The sequence below is a fragment of the Hippocampus guttulatus genome, chromosome 11 (genome assembly GCF_054856545.1).
Source record: "Hippocampus guttulatus isolate MCC_2025c chromosome 11, RoL_Hgut_1.0, whole genome shotgun sequence".
NCBI classification, from domain to species: domain Eukaryota; kingdom Metazoa; phylum Chordata; class Actinopteri; order Syngnathiformes; family Syngnathidae; genus Hippocampus; species Hippocampus guttulatus.
Window position 1 is genome coordinate 21,829,454 of NC_141271.1, and position 16,211 is coordinate 21,845,664.

Here is a 16,211-nt window from a genome sequence, read left to right on the forward strand (position 1 = left end):
CTTTGCTATTGCTGATAACTTCACACGTTTAAGCTTAGTGATTGCATTCAGCATTTTAGATATATCGATATAGATGTATCGATATATCTCTATATATATATATGCTAAGAGACATAATTCACTCCAAAATGGAGGCGGCAGGTTTCAGTCTGTCAAGGGATTTTGCCGCGGGGTGGACGGATGTTCCCGGCGGTCGGTATCGGGCGTCCATATCTCCGAAAAGACGAGTTCCCGGATGGCGTTGAAAATGGCCCCCCCCTTTCTCCCCACACTCAATCGCTTGCAGTGGAATCGGGCGGCGTAACTGTTGAAGCGTAGCCCCTTTGCCGCGCCCCGCCACCCCTACTTCCACCCGAAGCATCCAGACCTGAGACCGCCCGCTGCCGCCCCCCCAAATCACCTTAAATAGTCGTGAGGCCACCCCCGCGGAGAGCTTTTTAAGAAGAGGCAAGCTCCCATCCTTTTTTAAAAGGTTAAAAATGTTCCGATTTTGCGTCAGAAGAATGCCGCGTGCCCCCCGCCCCCCCCCCCCCCCCGCGCCCCAATCCCCGAGTCTCTACACCATGTGCATGGACATCTGGGAAGGGGCGGCGTACTGGCGGCCGTCGCAGGCGGCGCCGCCCTGCTGCTGGCCGGCGCCGCCGCCGTTGCCGATCATGTGCACGGTTTCCATGTTGCCGTTGGACAGGTACTGGCGCTCGGCAAAGGCGCCGGCCTGGGCGGAGGAGCACAGCAGCCCCCCCTGCGGCTTCTCGGGGCTGGCGGCCAGGCGGGGCGAGGCGGGGAAGTTGTATCCGTACAAGTTGTAGGGGTTGTGCAGGGAGAAGGCGTTGTAGGAGCCCTGCTGCACGTGATGGTGGTGGTGGTGGTGGTGCCCCCCCCCGAACACGTGAGCCGAGGACGGGGAGGATCCGGAGGGAGCGCCGGCCGGGGCGCCCCCGGACCCGCCGGCGCCCGCTTGCATCACGTACTGAAGCTGCGAGGCGGGGAAGGTGCCCAGCTGGCCTCCGTAGGCATCCATTTTGCCGGCGCCGGCGACGCCGCCCCCGCCGCCGCCGCCGGAAGCCCCGCCCTGCATGCCGATCAAGGAGGAAGTCCTCTGCGTCAAGAAGGAGTCGGCGGGCTGGGCGGCGGCCACGCCCCCGCCCGCCGCCTGGAGGCGTCCGTAGGAGCCGTCCGCCAGGCCGCCGTAGCCCTGCAGCGCCGCCATGTTGCCGCGGGCGCACGGCGGGTACTCGGACAGGCCCAGGTTGCACAGCTGGCTCTCCCGGCAGCCCACGTTGAAGGTGTTGGGCGGCAGGTGGAAGGCGGGCGGCGAGCAGGACGGGGAGAGCAGGTGGGCGGCTCCGGAGGGGGAGGGCGTGCCCGTGCTGGACGTGGTCGGCGACGTGCCCGTGCTGCCGCCTGAACACACGCGCGCACAAAGCGTCACTCGCGCAGCCGCGTCCACGCTCGCGCGGCCGTCTTTCGCGCGGACGCTCTCCGCGAGGAACGCCGCCGGAGAAAATCATGCGAGCGCCTCGCGACCGGGCGGATTCTGCCCGCTGCCGCGACGGGTGGATTGCCCGACGACTAATCGCCGATCAAATTCATCGACAGCCATTTTGAGCAGAGAACTCGTTTCACTTCCGATGCTCCAAATCCTCCGATTTTGGCCTCCGAAGAGCAAAATCCTCCGCCGTGCGTGGCCGGCGCGGCGCCAGGGTCGCTCCGGCACATTTCTAAACATTGGCAAAAATGTTTAGCATTGTTGTCCCAAGTAAAAGCAGATGTTTGTCGCCGAGGACGACAGAAAGCAGAGAAGAGCAAACTTTTGAGGGCCCGAAATCTGCAAGTCAAACGCCGTCTGTCAACAATTTGATTGCGTTTCCAAATAGGTGCGGATGACTTGATGATTTTGCCAAGGAATCAATTTGAACGGTCGCGCTCCAGCCGAGCCGCTTTCCTGTCAAAGTTGCGAGAAAATGGTGCCGAGCGGTCCCCGTCATTGTTTTTCAAGCGCAAGACGTGGCGAGAAAGCGGCCGGGAAAAGCCTGCAAATCCTTTTCAAGAGTTTGATACGGAAGGCAAATGGCCAGCAAAAAGGCGGAACGACCACCGTCGCCGCTTCTCAAACTCGGACGCGGGCCGGAGACTTTTCCAAACCGGCGGGAGTCGGCCACATTTTTGGGCTCACTTTTTAACACGCCGAGAAAATTATTTCTTTTTTTCCTCATCCGAGTACAGCCACCCATGCGCGGGCCCGCCGGAGCGTATCGCGACCGTCTTCCCGCATCCATATAGAAGCAAAAAAACCCCAAAACTTTGTCCGTGAGCCCCGACTTGACTCGCCGGTGGCGCTGCAAAAATCGGGGCCCCGCGCGGCGGGGGGCCGGCCGGCGTTGGAAGGTGCGCGCTGACCTTGCTGCTTCTGCATGTTGGTGAAGTCTTCAAAGGTGAGCGTCCTGACCGGCGGCCTCCAGAAAGCGTACGTCTCCATGATGGCCTCCAGGCCCGTCCTGAGCCGCAACACACGCACAGGGGGGGGGGCAAAACATGAAGCGGCCTGCTCGCCGGGCCCCCCCAAGTACCAACCCGGCTTTGGTCATCGGGTGCTTTCCCGACATTCTTTTGTCTTCGTTTGGGCATTTTCGACAGTCCAATTGAAAGAATGTTGGACATTCCAATCTTTTTCTTTGTATCGGATTCATCAATGAATCAAGAACAGAATCGAGAGATCAATCAAAATAATCATGACTTGCGGCCCGTATGAGCCGCTTCGAGTAGTCGCAGGGGGGGGGCAAAACAAAAACCTCCTCAGTCCGACTCCTCGGCTAATGCTAAGATTAGCCGCCTGGCCAGAATTCACATCGTCGTGCGCAATGCTGAAAGGAGGCGGGAGAGAAAATGGAGGCAGTCAACTGAAAGCAATTGCGAGAATGAGCTCCAGGCAGCGGAAGCGTCCGGCGCGTTGGTGCCGAGCTCAAAGCCCCCGCCGGCGGGAAACCGCAGCCCTTGAAGGGGGGAGGAGCCAGCGTTTCACGCCGCGCAGACATCCGCGGGAGAGCAAGGCCGCAAACGTTGCGACCGGCCCGATTTGCGCCGACACTTCCTGCGCGACTGCGGCGGCACGTTAGCGCTCACGCTAATTGGCTCCCTTTGCCGTCGGTCAAAGTTTGAGCCAGTTCGCGTTCAAATTTTTACTTGAGATGGAGACCAAAAAAAACCTACGAGCATTTTGAATTTGACCTCAATAGCCGCACGCAAAATCTTCCCATACGCGTGCTCGTGGTTTTATTTATTTATTTTTTCTGGGGGGGAAAAAAACCTCTTTGCCCCAAGTTTCCTGACGTCACCCGCTTGGCAGCGCAGTCAAAGAGGTTTGCGGTGGAAAAGTGCGAGATCCCACGGCGGGCCGAGCATCTTCATTGGAGTCGGCCGGAAAGGTTTGCCACGGCACTCGAGAGGTGGAGACGGGCCCTCGGAGCGTTCTCCGCCGGCGCAAAGTCGGCGTTATCTTCTCATGTGTTGCCGTTTTTTTCCTTTGAACGGCGGGCCATAAATCACCGAGGCCATTGTTCGAGAAGCGAAAAAAGATGTCCGCGCCCGCCGATAACGCAGAGCAGATGGCGGCGGCCGGCTTTCATGTTGGACGCCCCGCACCCCGATTCCGCCAACGCGCCGATTCAAAAACAAGGTAGCGGATGATGTCGCCACGAGAACGACAGAAGCCGACCGTCGGCCTCGCCGGGACTTTTGCGCCGCCGTTTCTGACAAATAGGCGCCGGTCAAACGGGGGCGGCTTCGACCTTTGAACTGTGCCGCCGCTCCTCCGCGGCGGCCACTTTCGCACGGGCTTTGACTCGGGTGATGTCGGCGTTATTAAATCATGACAATCGCGAGGCGGCGTGCTTCGGGGCGTGAAGTGCCGCACCGCGCTTTCACGCAGAGACGTAGCATTGCGCAATCAAGATCACTCCGCGACAATCGCTTTCAACGCCATCGCGACGGGAGAAATGAGGCTCGCTTTTCGTGCGACCCTTTTTCACACGGAGAGAACAGAAGCGCAATGAGCGTCGGCTACGAAGCTCGCAGCTCAGTTCCCGGCTTTCCGCCGCACCCTTTCGCACGGAGCCAAAACATCCGACGATCGCATCATTTTGGGACGTCGGCATCCGGCGGGACGTCATCCTGCGCCACAACGGGACGGAGCGATATTAGCGGACGGCCGAAGTCCAAGAATCGGATGACAACAACTTCAACGGCGTTGGCCGACAGCGACAATATGGACGCAACGGGGTGTCGGGCCTTAAACGGCGCACCCCTTCCCAGGTTTCCATTTTTTTCCCCCCTATTTCAAACCACAGATTAGGCCACCCGCAGTCGGATGAGCCACCCGATGACGTCTTTACCCCCCGACTAGCTGTCGGACGCCGCAAAGGTGAGAGGAAGAAGCGTCGGGCGGCAGGGCTCAAACCCCGATATCCCGGGTTTCCGCTTTCACCTTTCGCGCGGAGACTCGGCATCCTGCACTCCGGTCACGAGACGACGCCGGCGTCAAAATAGATCCGGCGAGGACACGGACGCACCTGTTTCTGCCGGAGTCCCGGAAACCTTTGGCAAAGGGGTTCCGGTCGATCTTTAGTCTGGTGATCTGCGGAGGGAAAACCCCAACGGGTTAAGCGCGGCTCGCGGGGCCCGAGCGTCGCGGGGCGGGGCGAGGCGGCCGACGGTACCTGCTGGTTCTGGTAGGCGGTGACGGTGGTGAAGACGGTCTCGGAAAAGCTGAAGGTCTTGACGCCCTCGCCGGCCGGAACAGTCTTGTTGGGCGACAGCTCGCTGCTGAAGTCCTTGCGGATGACGTGAACGCGGGGCTGGTACTTGTGCATCGAGTGCAGGATGATCTGCGGGAAAAAGGCCACCGGAGCGCATTCCTTCTTGTGAATGGACAAACGCGTTCATGCCGACGTACGTGTTGACTTTCCATGTAAAGGGACAAACGGACAGCGATGACGTCCGCGCGTCCTGCGCGCTAACGTGAGCGTGAGGTCGAGTACGTACGCGCTCGTGCATCGCAGCGTTTGTCATTTGAAAATTCGGTTTGGCTCAATTCTTTTGGGAAGCAGGTTTACGGGGGGGAAAGAAAAAACTTTTTGTGCACTTGACTCCATTTCATTTCCTCATGCGCTTGCATGGAAAAAACGTCATGATCCGGATCCCTAGACATATTTGAAGTTGACTTCTTTTGTTTTTTTTGGAATAGCTTTTCCTTCGGCGAAATAGCAACAAACAAAGAGTTGGCAAAGAAGGCCCCAAACGTGGCAGCTTTTCACACAGCTCGAGTGTCAGCCCGTCCTCGAGGAGACATGGCGGGCAGCGCGCGCGGGATCGGCCGCTTCGCGCTCAAAGGCTATCGAGTAACGAGGAGCGGCAAAAGGCGAGCCGAGACGAAATGCGGCGCGAGAATGCCAAGCCGGCGCCAAAAGCGGCGGGCGAATCCAACGTGGAGTTGCGCAAACTCACGTGTCCTTGGTCGTCCAGCTCGTTGTTGGTGAGCTTGAGCTTGTCGAAGCTGACCACCTGCCGCATCCACGTGTCGCCCGACGCCAGCGAGTCCGGGTGGATGTAGACCCGCGGGGGCACCGGCGAGTCGGCGTTGCCCGCCACCATCCACTTGGAGCTGTGGTACACGTACCTGCGCATCCACCCAGAGACCAAAAAAAAGGATCACGGCGAGCCGCTGTTCGGGAACGTTCGCAAATGGGCTCGGGCTCGCTCTTCGACAGCATCCGGGAGGGAAGGTGTGCATCCGGGATCGATGCCGTGCCTCGTTTTCTTTTGAGGAAAACAAAGGTGTCGCTTTGAGGGAGGCTTGGGTGCTTTTTTTTTGTTTTGTTTCCCCCCCCCCCCCCCCCCCCCCAACATGCCACAGCGGTTGCTGCCGGCGACCAATGGAGCTCATTCTGTCCCAGTGTGAACAACGGCATCCGGATCCGTTTCGTAGACCTTAATTGTGACGGCGGCGAGCCACATTTTTCAGGATGGGCGCTGCCGTGATGCCGACTGTGTTTTTTTTACCGTTGGGAAAATCGGGAGGCATTTCTTTTGGTTTCTTCTCGGGCCGAGCAGGTGGCGCTTTTCGGGTTCTCCGCAATTGCGGTTCGCTCGGCCGTGCTCGGGAGTCAACCAGAATCGCAGGCGGCGGCCAACATTTCCACCGCTCGCTTTGGATTTGCTCGAGGATTCCGACTCGCTGGTCCATTTGCTTCTCAAAGCGATCTTCATCCTTTGGGGAGATGACGCCGCGCGGGCCTTTTGTCAGGCTCGGCTCATTTCACGCCGGCGTGCTCCGCTGCGCGCAATGCCGCCGTTCGGTGTCAACAGACGCTCCTTTTTCCCGCCCATCCGGCTTCCTGTCGGTTTTTTTTTTTTTTTATTGCACATGCAGAAAAATATGAAAAGTACAAATGGGCCTTTTGGTGAAATGGGAGCCCCCGGGACGGGGAAATGGGCCAAAACATACAAAAGCCAAAGAAAGAAGACTTTTTTTGATGTAAATTCCTTTTTGGGGGGAACTTTCCGTGCTGGAGTCTGCGCTCGCTTGAATCAACCGGGAAAAGAAGTCGCTTTGAAAATGTCCGATCCACTGAAACAGCTTTATGTCATGTCCTTTTTTTTTTTTTTTTCCTTAAATATTACTTTACTAAATCAGAGAATTGAATGTTATTTTACCAATCAACTTCAATATTGTGCCCTGCGGCTGACCGGCGACGAACGAGCGTCGTTGAAAACGCATGGACGGGTGAACTTCGATGTTAATTGATGCATTCATCTTATTTATTCACAAACTGGTTCGCCGACCAATTTCCTGACATTCCTTCATTGTGCTTAGTCTCTTCCTGCTTACTTAAATCGGGACTACATCATTCATTCATTTGTACAATTGTTTCCTCATTTATCGATTTATCTAACGTTCACTTACTGGATTTTATTGCTGAACTGAAGTGTGGGAAGCATTGCTTTGACGTATTTGGTTGTTTTCCATTTTTAAAACCTGTCCGTCCGAAGTCAACAAAAAAGGATTTCAATTCATTTGAAAATCCAGGCATGATGGGATTTAGTATACGCTGCCATTAGAACATGGAGATCTTTTTATATGTACATAGATCGATAGCTACACAGCTATGCGGCTAGCTAGCGCAATGACGTGTCGCCACTTTGGCCTGCGTCCAACTACTTTGACCGCTAGAGGGCGTAAATGTGCCACACGTGCTTCTTCCCGTCTGTTTTGTTGACGCCCTCGAGTGTTCTCACAGTTCAAAGCCGTTTGAAAACAAAAAACCAAAAAAGGCTTCCATCTCTTCAGTACATCAGCATTTTCAATTGAGGCTTCGTTGGCGCCGAAAAAAAAAGCGGTCGCGCAGCTAGCCTATGCACGCGTTCCCCAAAATACGAGGCCAACCATGTATTCTCCGTCAGAGTACACGGATTAGAGATGTCAACGACAACAACTGCAAGTAGTTTCTCGACTGTCAACACTTTTAATTGCCGCTATTACAACGCAAGAATAACGACAACGAGGTTTTGGGGAAAGATGCCGACTCGTCTCGAACGATTGGAACGCTGGTCAAATTAAAACGCTACCAACGAGCGTCAATGCGACATTTGTCGGCGCCACGTTTGCACCGCGCCCGGCGCCGTAGAAAAAAAACACGCAAACTTTACAAACGCGGTTGGATTGCCCTTCGTGACAAGCGCGATCACTCGACGGAGTCAAATGTGAACAACGAACAAAAAGAGAAGCCCTGCGTGGCCGCTTACTTTTCATAGTCCAAACGTTTGGAATAATTCCAAATTCTATGATGTTTTTTTTTTCCCCACAAGAACATGAAAAAAAAAATTGCGAAACGAAAAGACAGCGAATCTCCTGAACTTGGCGTACGCGGCAAACATGGCGCGTCATCGTTCAACTCTTTCTTCTTGCACCTTTTAACAGCTGGACCGCTTCACCCCTAGAAGACTTAAGATACGCGACACCTTGCCCAAAGGGGTGCCGTGACTTCTCTCAATGCGACCTTGAAAAACAACTAGGAGGCACCAGATGACTTGAACGCCGCCGCGGCCGTTTGTGTCAATTTTGGGCCGCCCGAATACGCCGACTCCATTTCAAGGGCTCCGGCTGCGACTTCGGGCCAAAAAGGCGTCCGTCTCGTCGAGTTCCCGGAGCCATCCATCACGCCGCCGCGCAAATGGCGGCCCGGGGGGGGGGGGGGGGGCCCGGCCGTTCAGAATTGGCCTCCGGCGGACATTCGTCTGCCGGGCCGGCCTCCCTTGGCTGCGGCTCGCTTGGAAAACAAACGCTCCTTTCGGCGCCATTTCGGGAGCTCGTTTGGAGAACAGACAATTTCGTCACCGATCATCATCTTTTTCACATTTTGGGAGGAGGACGTTTTACTGAAATGGCAAACTCCTTTCTGTCGAGTAATTGGCGAGATCGTAAATGTGTGGCACGATTAGCTCACAACAGCGTTCCGATGTTTTGACGCGCTATTCGGCGTCCATTCTGATAGTTACGGTATCGCTCCTCTTTAAGTGACAATGTCATTCGGTCACTTTTTTCCTTGAACTTCATGGAGAACTCTTTTCTTTTTTGTTTTTTTTTAAGCCGACCGCTGTGCTCACGAGTGGCGTGTGGTGAAGTTGAGGAACCGCTGTTTTGTTGAGAGTAAACAGGTGTTTGAGGAAATTCGAGAAGTCTTTGCGGTGCAACGTGTCCCGGGCCGGTTTCCTCCTCCGCCACATGTGACAGTGCGCGCTTTCATTCCAATTCCGGGGTAGTCGGAGTCAAACTTCAGATGGCGGCAGGGGACAAAACGGGTCGGAAAAGATTTGGGGCCATTTCAGGTCGCGGGTGGTTCGGCCAGTTTGTGCTTCGTCGAGGCCGCTATGAACAGCTCAAGTGACGACAACAAGCGTGCTTTGACCAACTCGCGAATTGCAGGGCCAGCGAGTGTGGAGGCTCACCGGTATCTCTTGTTGTCCACGGGCACGATGTCCATGGCGATGTAGTACTGCTGGTGAGGGTCCAGGCCGGCAATCTTGACTCGCATGGCGGGAAACATCCTCCTGAAGTGGCAAAAAAAAAAAAAGAAAAGTGAAGTGAGCACCGAGACGTGTTAGGCCAAAGCTCAATGCGTGCCATTTTTCGGGTTACGACGCGCGTCATAGGACACCGTTCATTTCGCCAAAGCACTTCTCTTAATATTATTCTTGTTGTGACGGCGGTTGACGCTCAACAATCGTCGAGTCCAAAAAATAAAAAAGCAAATCGCCAAGCCGGTGATTTTGCACTTTTGGCAACTATCCCAAATGGTTGTGTAAGTTGAGGGCTTGGTTGTTTTTAGTGGATTGCTCTACTTTAAGAATGGGCGAAAGGAGAGATGGAATGCTTTGAATGCAGTTTTACTCAAATGGGGGAAAAGTGGCCTGCACCGCAGCACGTTGGAGAACACAACTCCTTTTTCCGGCTACCAAAACACTTCCGGTTTCGTTCAGCCAATCAGACGCTCTCAACATAAACACGTTTCAGAAATTATGAAAGAGAATCGAATTTAGGTCACTTTAACATCAAAGACAATACTGTAATGTTCAAATGAGAACTAACAATTTAACAAAATCTTACAATCGTAACGTAAAAATATTTTTTTTCCCCGTTTGTTTTTAAGCAGCTCTCGCGTCCGTGGATTGGGAGCGTTTTGTCGCCGCGACATTAAGCGTTGATCCTTTTCCCACGGCATTCGGTCACATTTCTGATGAACAACTCACCGCAAATGTATGTTCAATAAAGGCCAAGCGCCCCCTCTCCCCGCCCCAAAAAATCGAATGACTCAAGATGGGCTCGAGCAGTCGTAACGAAATGGACAAAAGCGAGGCCATTCTTGCATCGGACTAAGTATGCGATCCGCTCGTCAGACGGCGCCACGTCAAAGCCCACCACCATTTCTCACTCTTCTTTTTTTTTCTCAAGTTCTACCGTTCCGACGTTTTCGAATGACGTCACGGCACGACGATCAACTCGATTCACGCACCGGGAAGGTTCATTCGCTTGCGATACATCAAGCGCTGCTGTACGCTCTTAAAGCAAGCCGTGTTCTCGTTTTTAAAGAAACAAAAAAAAAAAAAAAAGGCAGGCGAGCAGCACATGGCGAGGAAAGCGAAGACTGTGCCGGATCAATAAATGGCGGCTTCATTAAAATGCCTCGCTGACGTCATCGCGGCTGGACGCCGACGCGCCGCTGTTTTACGGCGTTCGCTTCGGGATGGAAAAAGGAGGGGTGGGACCCCGAGGCCTGCTCTCTCCCTTCTTATCGTGACACGAAGAGAGGAAAAGAATTTAAAAAAAAAAAAGATCGTAAAAGGCAAAAGCGACTGCGGGAGAATCAAGTGTTTGGGTCCAGGTCAGAAAAGGCGGCACCGTGCGGGCAGGCACTTTCTCGGGGCCTCGGGTGCTCGCGTGCGAGGCAACCGCATCGCGAGAGCCGCCTCTCGACCGCTTCTTTTTCAGACTCGTTTTCCCGAGCGCTCGTCGTATGTAGATGTTTAGGAAAAAGGAAGAAAAAAAACAACCAACCAGAATGTGGGGGGGGGGGGGCAAAAGCGTCACGTTTTTAGCACTCTATGCACGAATTGGGCAGTTTTCAAATGTCACCATCTTCCAAGTGAGCAAGCAAGACTGCCGATTTATTTTGCCTCGAGTTGTTAAGGACCGAGACGCGAGTGGAAACAAAACACATTCAAAGCGCAAATGTGCTGCGTGAACAAACTATTCGATATATTTTCAAATTAGAAAGTCCAAAAAAAGAAAATCAAGCTCAGAGAATTTTTTTTTTACATTGGGACGATTAAGAAAGGTTCGGCTTTTATTTTAGTCAACCCAAAGTCATTTTGGGAATAGGCTGACCACAATGAAAGTTGTCACAAAATGCTGCACATATAAGAAAAATGGAAAACAATTCTTTTCGGTCTTGAAATTGCGTTTTAAAATAACCCAACAAATCGAGCTGCATTGGGGAAATACAAATCAGCAACACGACGATGAAGAGAAAACACGAATACGGAAAGTTGAACTGAACGGACATGTGGAGGAATAAGCACGACACAAAAAGAACTCGGGAATATTCCGCATGTATGACTTTGACCCGCGCAGAATACAAAATAAAGCAACCAAAATTGAAACGCGGGGCCAAAATCGGGTGACGCATTTGAATCGATGTCCGTTTCCATTTGTAAAAGTCCCTCAAACGGGCAGAAAGGCCCGTTTTGGTTGCATTGGACTTGGCTCGGGTGGTCGCGCCATCTGATTTTCGCGGCCGCATCAAATGGACCAAATTCACCCCGACCTCATTTCCGGGTCGAGCGACAACCTTTCGCCTTTTTTTTTTAATTTTTGGACGGTAGCGTGCGTGATATCTACCTGCCGGCCTTGGTGATGATCATCTCGGTTCCGATGTCGTGGAATCGCTTCCACAGGTCGGCGCACTGCAGCTCCACGTGGATCTCGTCCATGGACGCCGCCAGCGGGGAGGACGAGGAAGAGGACGAGGCGGCCAGCTGGGGGGCCGCCGCCGCCGCCCCAGCCGGCGGCAGCGGGCCGAAGGAGCACGCCGTCCGCTCGGCCAGGTCGGAGCCTTCCGAGCCGTTCGGACTCGCCTCCGAGTCTGCACGTGCGGGACCGAGCGACGAGTTACTTCGCGAGCACAACACACGGGGGGGGGGGGGGGGTCGTCGTCACAACAGACAAAGTCCTCCACTTGACTCCCAAAAGCGACCTAGAATTTGATCGCTTCTCGGGGTGTTGGAAAGGGATTTGACTGTCACGCCTTGATGACGCAGCTCAACAATTAATGACATTTTGAACTCAGAAACGCAAGTTCGTTTTTTTGAGGTGATGGAGGGGGGGGGGGGGGGGGGGTGCTGATTCCGAATCTGCCCTCGTTTTTCTCCAGCACGTTGACGATGTAATGGCAAAAACGTAACGCGAAAGCTTCGGCTCGGCGACAGGTGCCTCCATTTATTTGCTTTCTGAAACGTCACGGGCCGTCGACGCCAACGCGCACGCGAGCTGAAAAACCAATTGGTAGCAAGACCTTTTGGGACTCGGCGTCAAAAAGACCTTGAGCTTGGCCAACGCGATGATGAGGACGACGACTCGAGTTTTCACCGAGGAAACAAAGGGGAACGCAAGTCCGCGGAGGAGGAGGTTGGGGGGGGGGGGGTGAAAGAAAAAGAAGCGGAGGCCGAACGGGAGCGCGCACACACACACACACACACACGCACGCGCGGACGCTTCATGAGTTGGGCAGGAGAGATTGCGATTGGCCGCGCTCTTTTTGGGGCGACCTTTTTGAACGAAAAGGTCCCGAGTAGCACTTGCTGGAAAAGGAGCGGACGTTGTTGGCGTTGTCCCCGCCTCGCCTCAGCCGAAGTGTCCGAAGTGTTTTTTTTTGTTTCCCTCTCTCCAAGCGGAACCATTGACTTTTTGCGCCGGTCGCACTTTGGTGACTCCACTGATACTTTAAAAACAAGCCGAAAATCGAGTGCAACAAATACAAGATAGTTCTTCGGAAACTTTTGCGTTGAGTTGATTGCGTTTTCTTGAAAATGCGTCAATTGGGTGGTGAATTTAGGTTTTTAGTGTCGGTCGGGATAAAATAGTAGCACACGTCAAATTGCCATTGCTTCCTTCCATTCGGGGGAAAAAAACACGCCGGGGGAAATTTGGCACGCTTTGGCGTTTCGTGGCCCAACAGACAAATTCTGGCACTCTTGGCGGTGGCGCGCGCCCATCTGAAGGATGTTTGTGGCCATGAAATCTGCTTGGTGTAAAAACGCAACTAAAAGGGGCCAAGAAATGCTGCAAAATGATGAGAACGAAAGAGTGCTACATGGGTCGTACAAAACGGCAAGCATTTAGTCTGCAGTGTTGCATTTAGGCACTTGGGGGGGGGGGGGGGGGGGAAACGAAAAGCCGAGAGGCCGTGCAGTGCGCGTGACAGGAGGCCGGCGGCGAGGCTCCGAAGCCGCCGGCCTGGAGGGCAAACTCGGCGTCTCCTTTTCTTTAGCTTTTTTTCCTTCCGAAGCTTTTTGGGGAAGCGCATTTCCACGCGGATCGAGTTACGTTTCAGATTGCCGGTGCAAAAACCGCGCGAATGCGGTCGTCCTCGAGTCGTCTCTCCGACATGTCCGAGTTGCTTTTTTTGCGGACGGATCAACGGCTCGTTCGGGCGCTGCTGCTCGTCGTCAAATCGCCTCGTTGACTCAAAGGTCCAGACGGCGAGGGCTTCCGACAACCCGCGTCATGCGAGCGCAGCCTTAAAAAAATGCACTGCTTTTTCTTCCATTTTTTGGGGGGGTCCAATTGTCTTTGATGTGATTTTTAGCTCGCTTTTCTTTTCTTCGCATCGTTGCTTGAAAAATGAAGGGAACCTTTCAGCGGACGGCTTTTCCAAATACTCGCGTGTTTCTTTTCAACCGAGCGCTTCGGCTCTAAATAGGACGTCGCCGTGACGATGTTGTCGTTGACGACATGTCTCAAGTCCATCCGTGCCGAAAACGAGAAAAACGCACGCGCGGTCTTCCATTTTTGATCCCCTCGACCAGACGGACGACGTGCGCGCTCCCGTTGCGCGGCCACCCGCCGTCGGTGAAGCCTTCGCGTACCGCTTCAACCAAAACGGGTCAATACGCCCAACCAAAATCTCTTGAACAAATTGTGACGTTCTTAGATATTACATGTGTTATTTATGATTCTTATTTACATTTCGCAGAACGTCCCGACGGTTTTTTCCCCCTTGAAGCTGAAACGGTGTCGTTTCAAAAGCCAGGTTTAAAGGATGTGATGCGGCGAATTTTTCTGAGGCGGAATTTTATGAATGACATTTCACATCATCGAGCCGTTTGTGGGCTGCCACCGAAGCCGCTTGGCGCAACACCGTCAGCGCTCAGTCGCGCAAATAAGAATCACGGGAGACAGTTCAAATGACGCTAAACGTGCTACTTTTCGTCCTTCCGCCGACGTCGATATGACACATCGTTCATTTAAAACACGTCGGTCACCGTTGTTGTTTTGGCCCGATTCGGGACGCGTACTTGAGCGCGCGCGCCTCCGCGGGCCTAAAGCCAAACCTTTCGCCGACGCGCACGGCGAGCCGCGCTGCCTTCGCGCACGTTGCTCTCCGGGAAGATGGGAAAAAAAAAGAAAGAAAGATAGAAAGAAAGAAAAGGCAAGAAGCCGCGTGTGTGGCGTTGCGAGCATGCGCACTGACCCGGGTCCATGTCGAGGCAGTGTGACGGATCGTCCAAGTGGAGGCCGTCGTCGTCGTCGTCGTCGTCTTCGTCGTCCTTGTGGTGGTCCCAGCCGACGCCGGAGACGCCGCCGGCGGCGGCTGTGGCGGCGGCGGCGGCGGCGGCGGCGGCTGCCCGGAGTTTCCGCTTCTTGCCGGAGCCGATGAGGGCTTCCACGGAGAACGCGCTGGCTCGCGAGCTCAGAGCGGCGGCCGAACGCCTCCTCTCACTCATGTCCGGAGCGCAGCGAAGCACCCGCACGCCCCGCACCGCGGGCGGCAAAAGACGATCCCCCCCACCCCCCTCCCCAAAAAACAAAAAAAGGGCCCTGAAAAGTAATCCAGCACTCAGAAGAAGCAGGAGCGCTGCGCGGAGCTTGCCCGGGCCGCCATGGTGGAGTGCTTGCTGAGCGAGTCGCTTCGGATTGATCCGCCCGCCTGGACCAGCGCTTTTTTTTCAAGTTGAGGGCGGGGCCGCTTCCGTCGCCCAATCGGAAGCCAGAGCCGGCTGCCAGGCAAACTTTTTCCACCAATGGGGTGAGAGCCACTCCCGCCACAAGACCCCGAATGCACGCGCAGCCCTAACGCCGCGAACGGCTGTCAATCACATGTACGCAGGCTCCAGAGAACCAAAATAATCATGAAAAAAAAAAACCCAAATACATGCTTGATAAGCCTTCAATCGTCACGGAGTACTTTGAGATTTCGATGAGGATGATTATTGTTATTATTTGAAATCGTACTAAAAAAAAAACACGTGATCGCCCAGGTGAGCCGAAGAATGGGAGAAATTCAAATGTAAACGAATTACGGTATTATTAAAATTCAGTATTAATAATTTCTTTGAATTTATTTCGCCCCGAATAATACCTCTCGCAACCAGCCTGTTACGAGACGCATAAATGGGAATCTCACCTCATGACTATTATGACAAGATGCACTTTTTATGATCATGAAGGTGGCTACATGAAAAGTTGCTGTTTCCTAATACACATGAATATAACAGCGGCTTAACAAAACGTCGAAAATCCATCGGCACAAATATTTCTCTGGGTTCTTTACAAAAAAACATCTCATCATCAATATGTCACGCAAAGCCAACGACGGGCGCAATTAAAAGCCACACGATGAGTGCAAATTACAATTATTGAAGAGAAAAAGCAACGTGTGCATGCCGTACAAATTTCAGGAGCATGCATCATTTTTTCACGAGGCCGGGTAACGCAAAACAAAGTAACAATGTGTGTCTTTGGGTTGCATTTCTGTTTCACACAATCATAATACAACCAGGGGAAAACACACACACACACACGAATATATAGATAGATATAGAGAAAGAGCGATCTATACATCGATAGAGTGGCCGCCCTGATTTGATTCTTGTTCAAATTTGCTACATAGTCATTAAAAAAATCCAACAAAAAAGAATATTCCGGATGACGCTTTTCAATGTCATATTTTTTTAGCTGTAAATTGTTTTGCTTTGTTCAGCACGAACAGCATGATGACGTGACAACGTTGCTGCCTTTCATGTGCAGAACCTGAGCAGAACCTTTTTGGCCCCGACCGACCTCTGCAGCAACTAAAGAGGGCAAAAAAAAAAAAAAAGAAAAATAAATAATTAGAGTCGTAAAACACATGTACAAGGCCCGTGCAAGCACGCAAACACACACGCGCGCGCGCTCATACGAAGTTAGGACGTGTTTTATACCCAAATAAAAGCGAAATTGCGATGTGATTTTTGTGGAGTAAAGTAACAATTTTGATCATTTGAAATGAATAGGAAACGCCTTTCAAGAGTTGTCTAAAAAAAAAAAGCCTTTTTTTCGGTTTAAACGCAGTGAAGTGTAATCGTTTTGTTTAGGTTTATGGTGACCTAATGACGTGTTT

The 16,211-nt window shown here is 53.2% G+C and overlaps 1 protein-coding gene across 1 annotated transcript; it reads right to left on the minus strand.

The window, feature by feature from the left end:
* Positions 1–538: 538 nt before the first annotated feature.
* tbx15 (T-box transcription factor 15) lies at positions 539–14,556 on the minus strand. The gene is made up of 8 exons (XM_086124175.1): positions 14,304–14,556; positions 11,453–11,696; positions 9,004–9,105; positions 5,503–5,674; positions 4,716–4,883; positions 4,569–4,633; positions 2,401–2,498; positions 539–1,404 (listed from the first exon to the last, which is right to left on the minus strand). Exons 1-8 carry the CDS (start codon positions 14,554–14,556, stop codon positions 557–559), a joined length of 1,950 nt encoding a protein of 649 aa, XP_085980301.1. The 3' UTR covers positions 539–556.
* Positions 14,557–16,211: the final 1,655 nt, after the last annotated feature.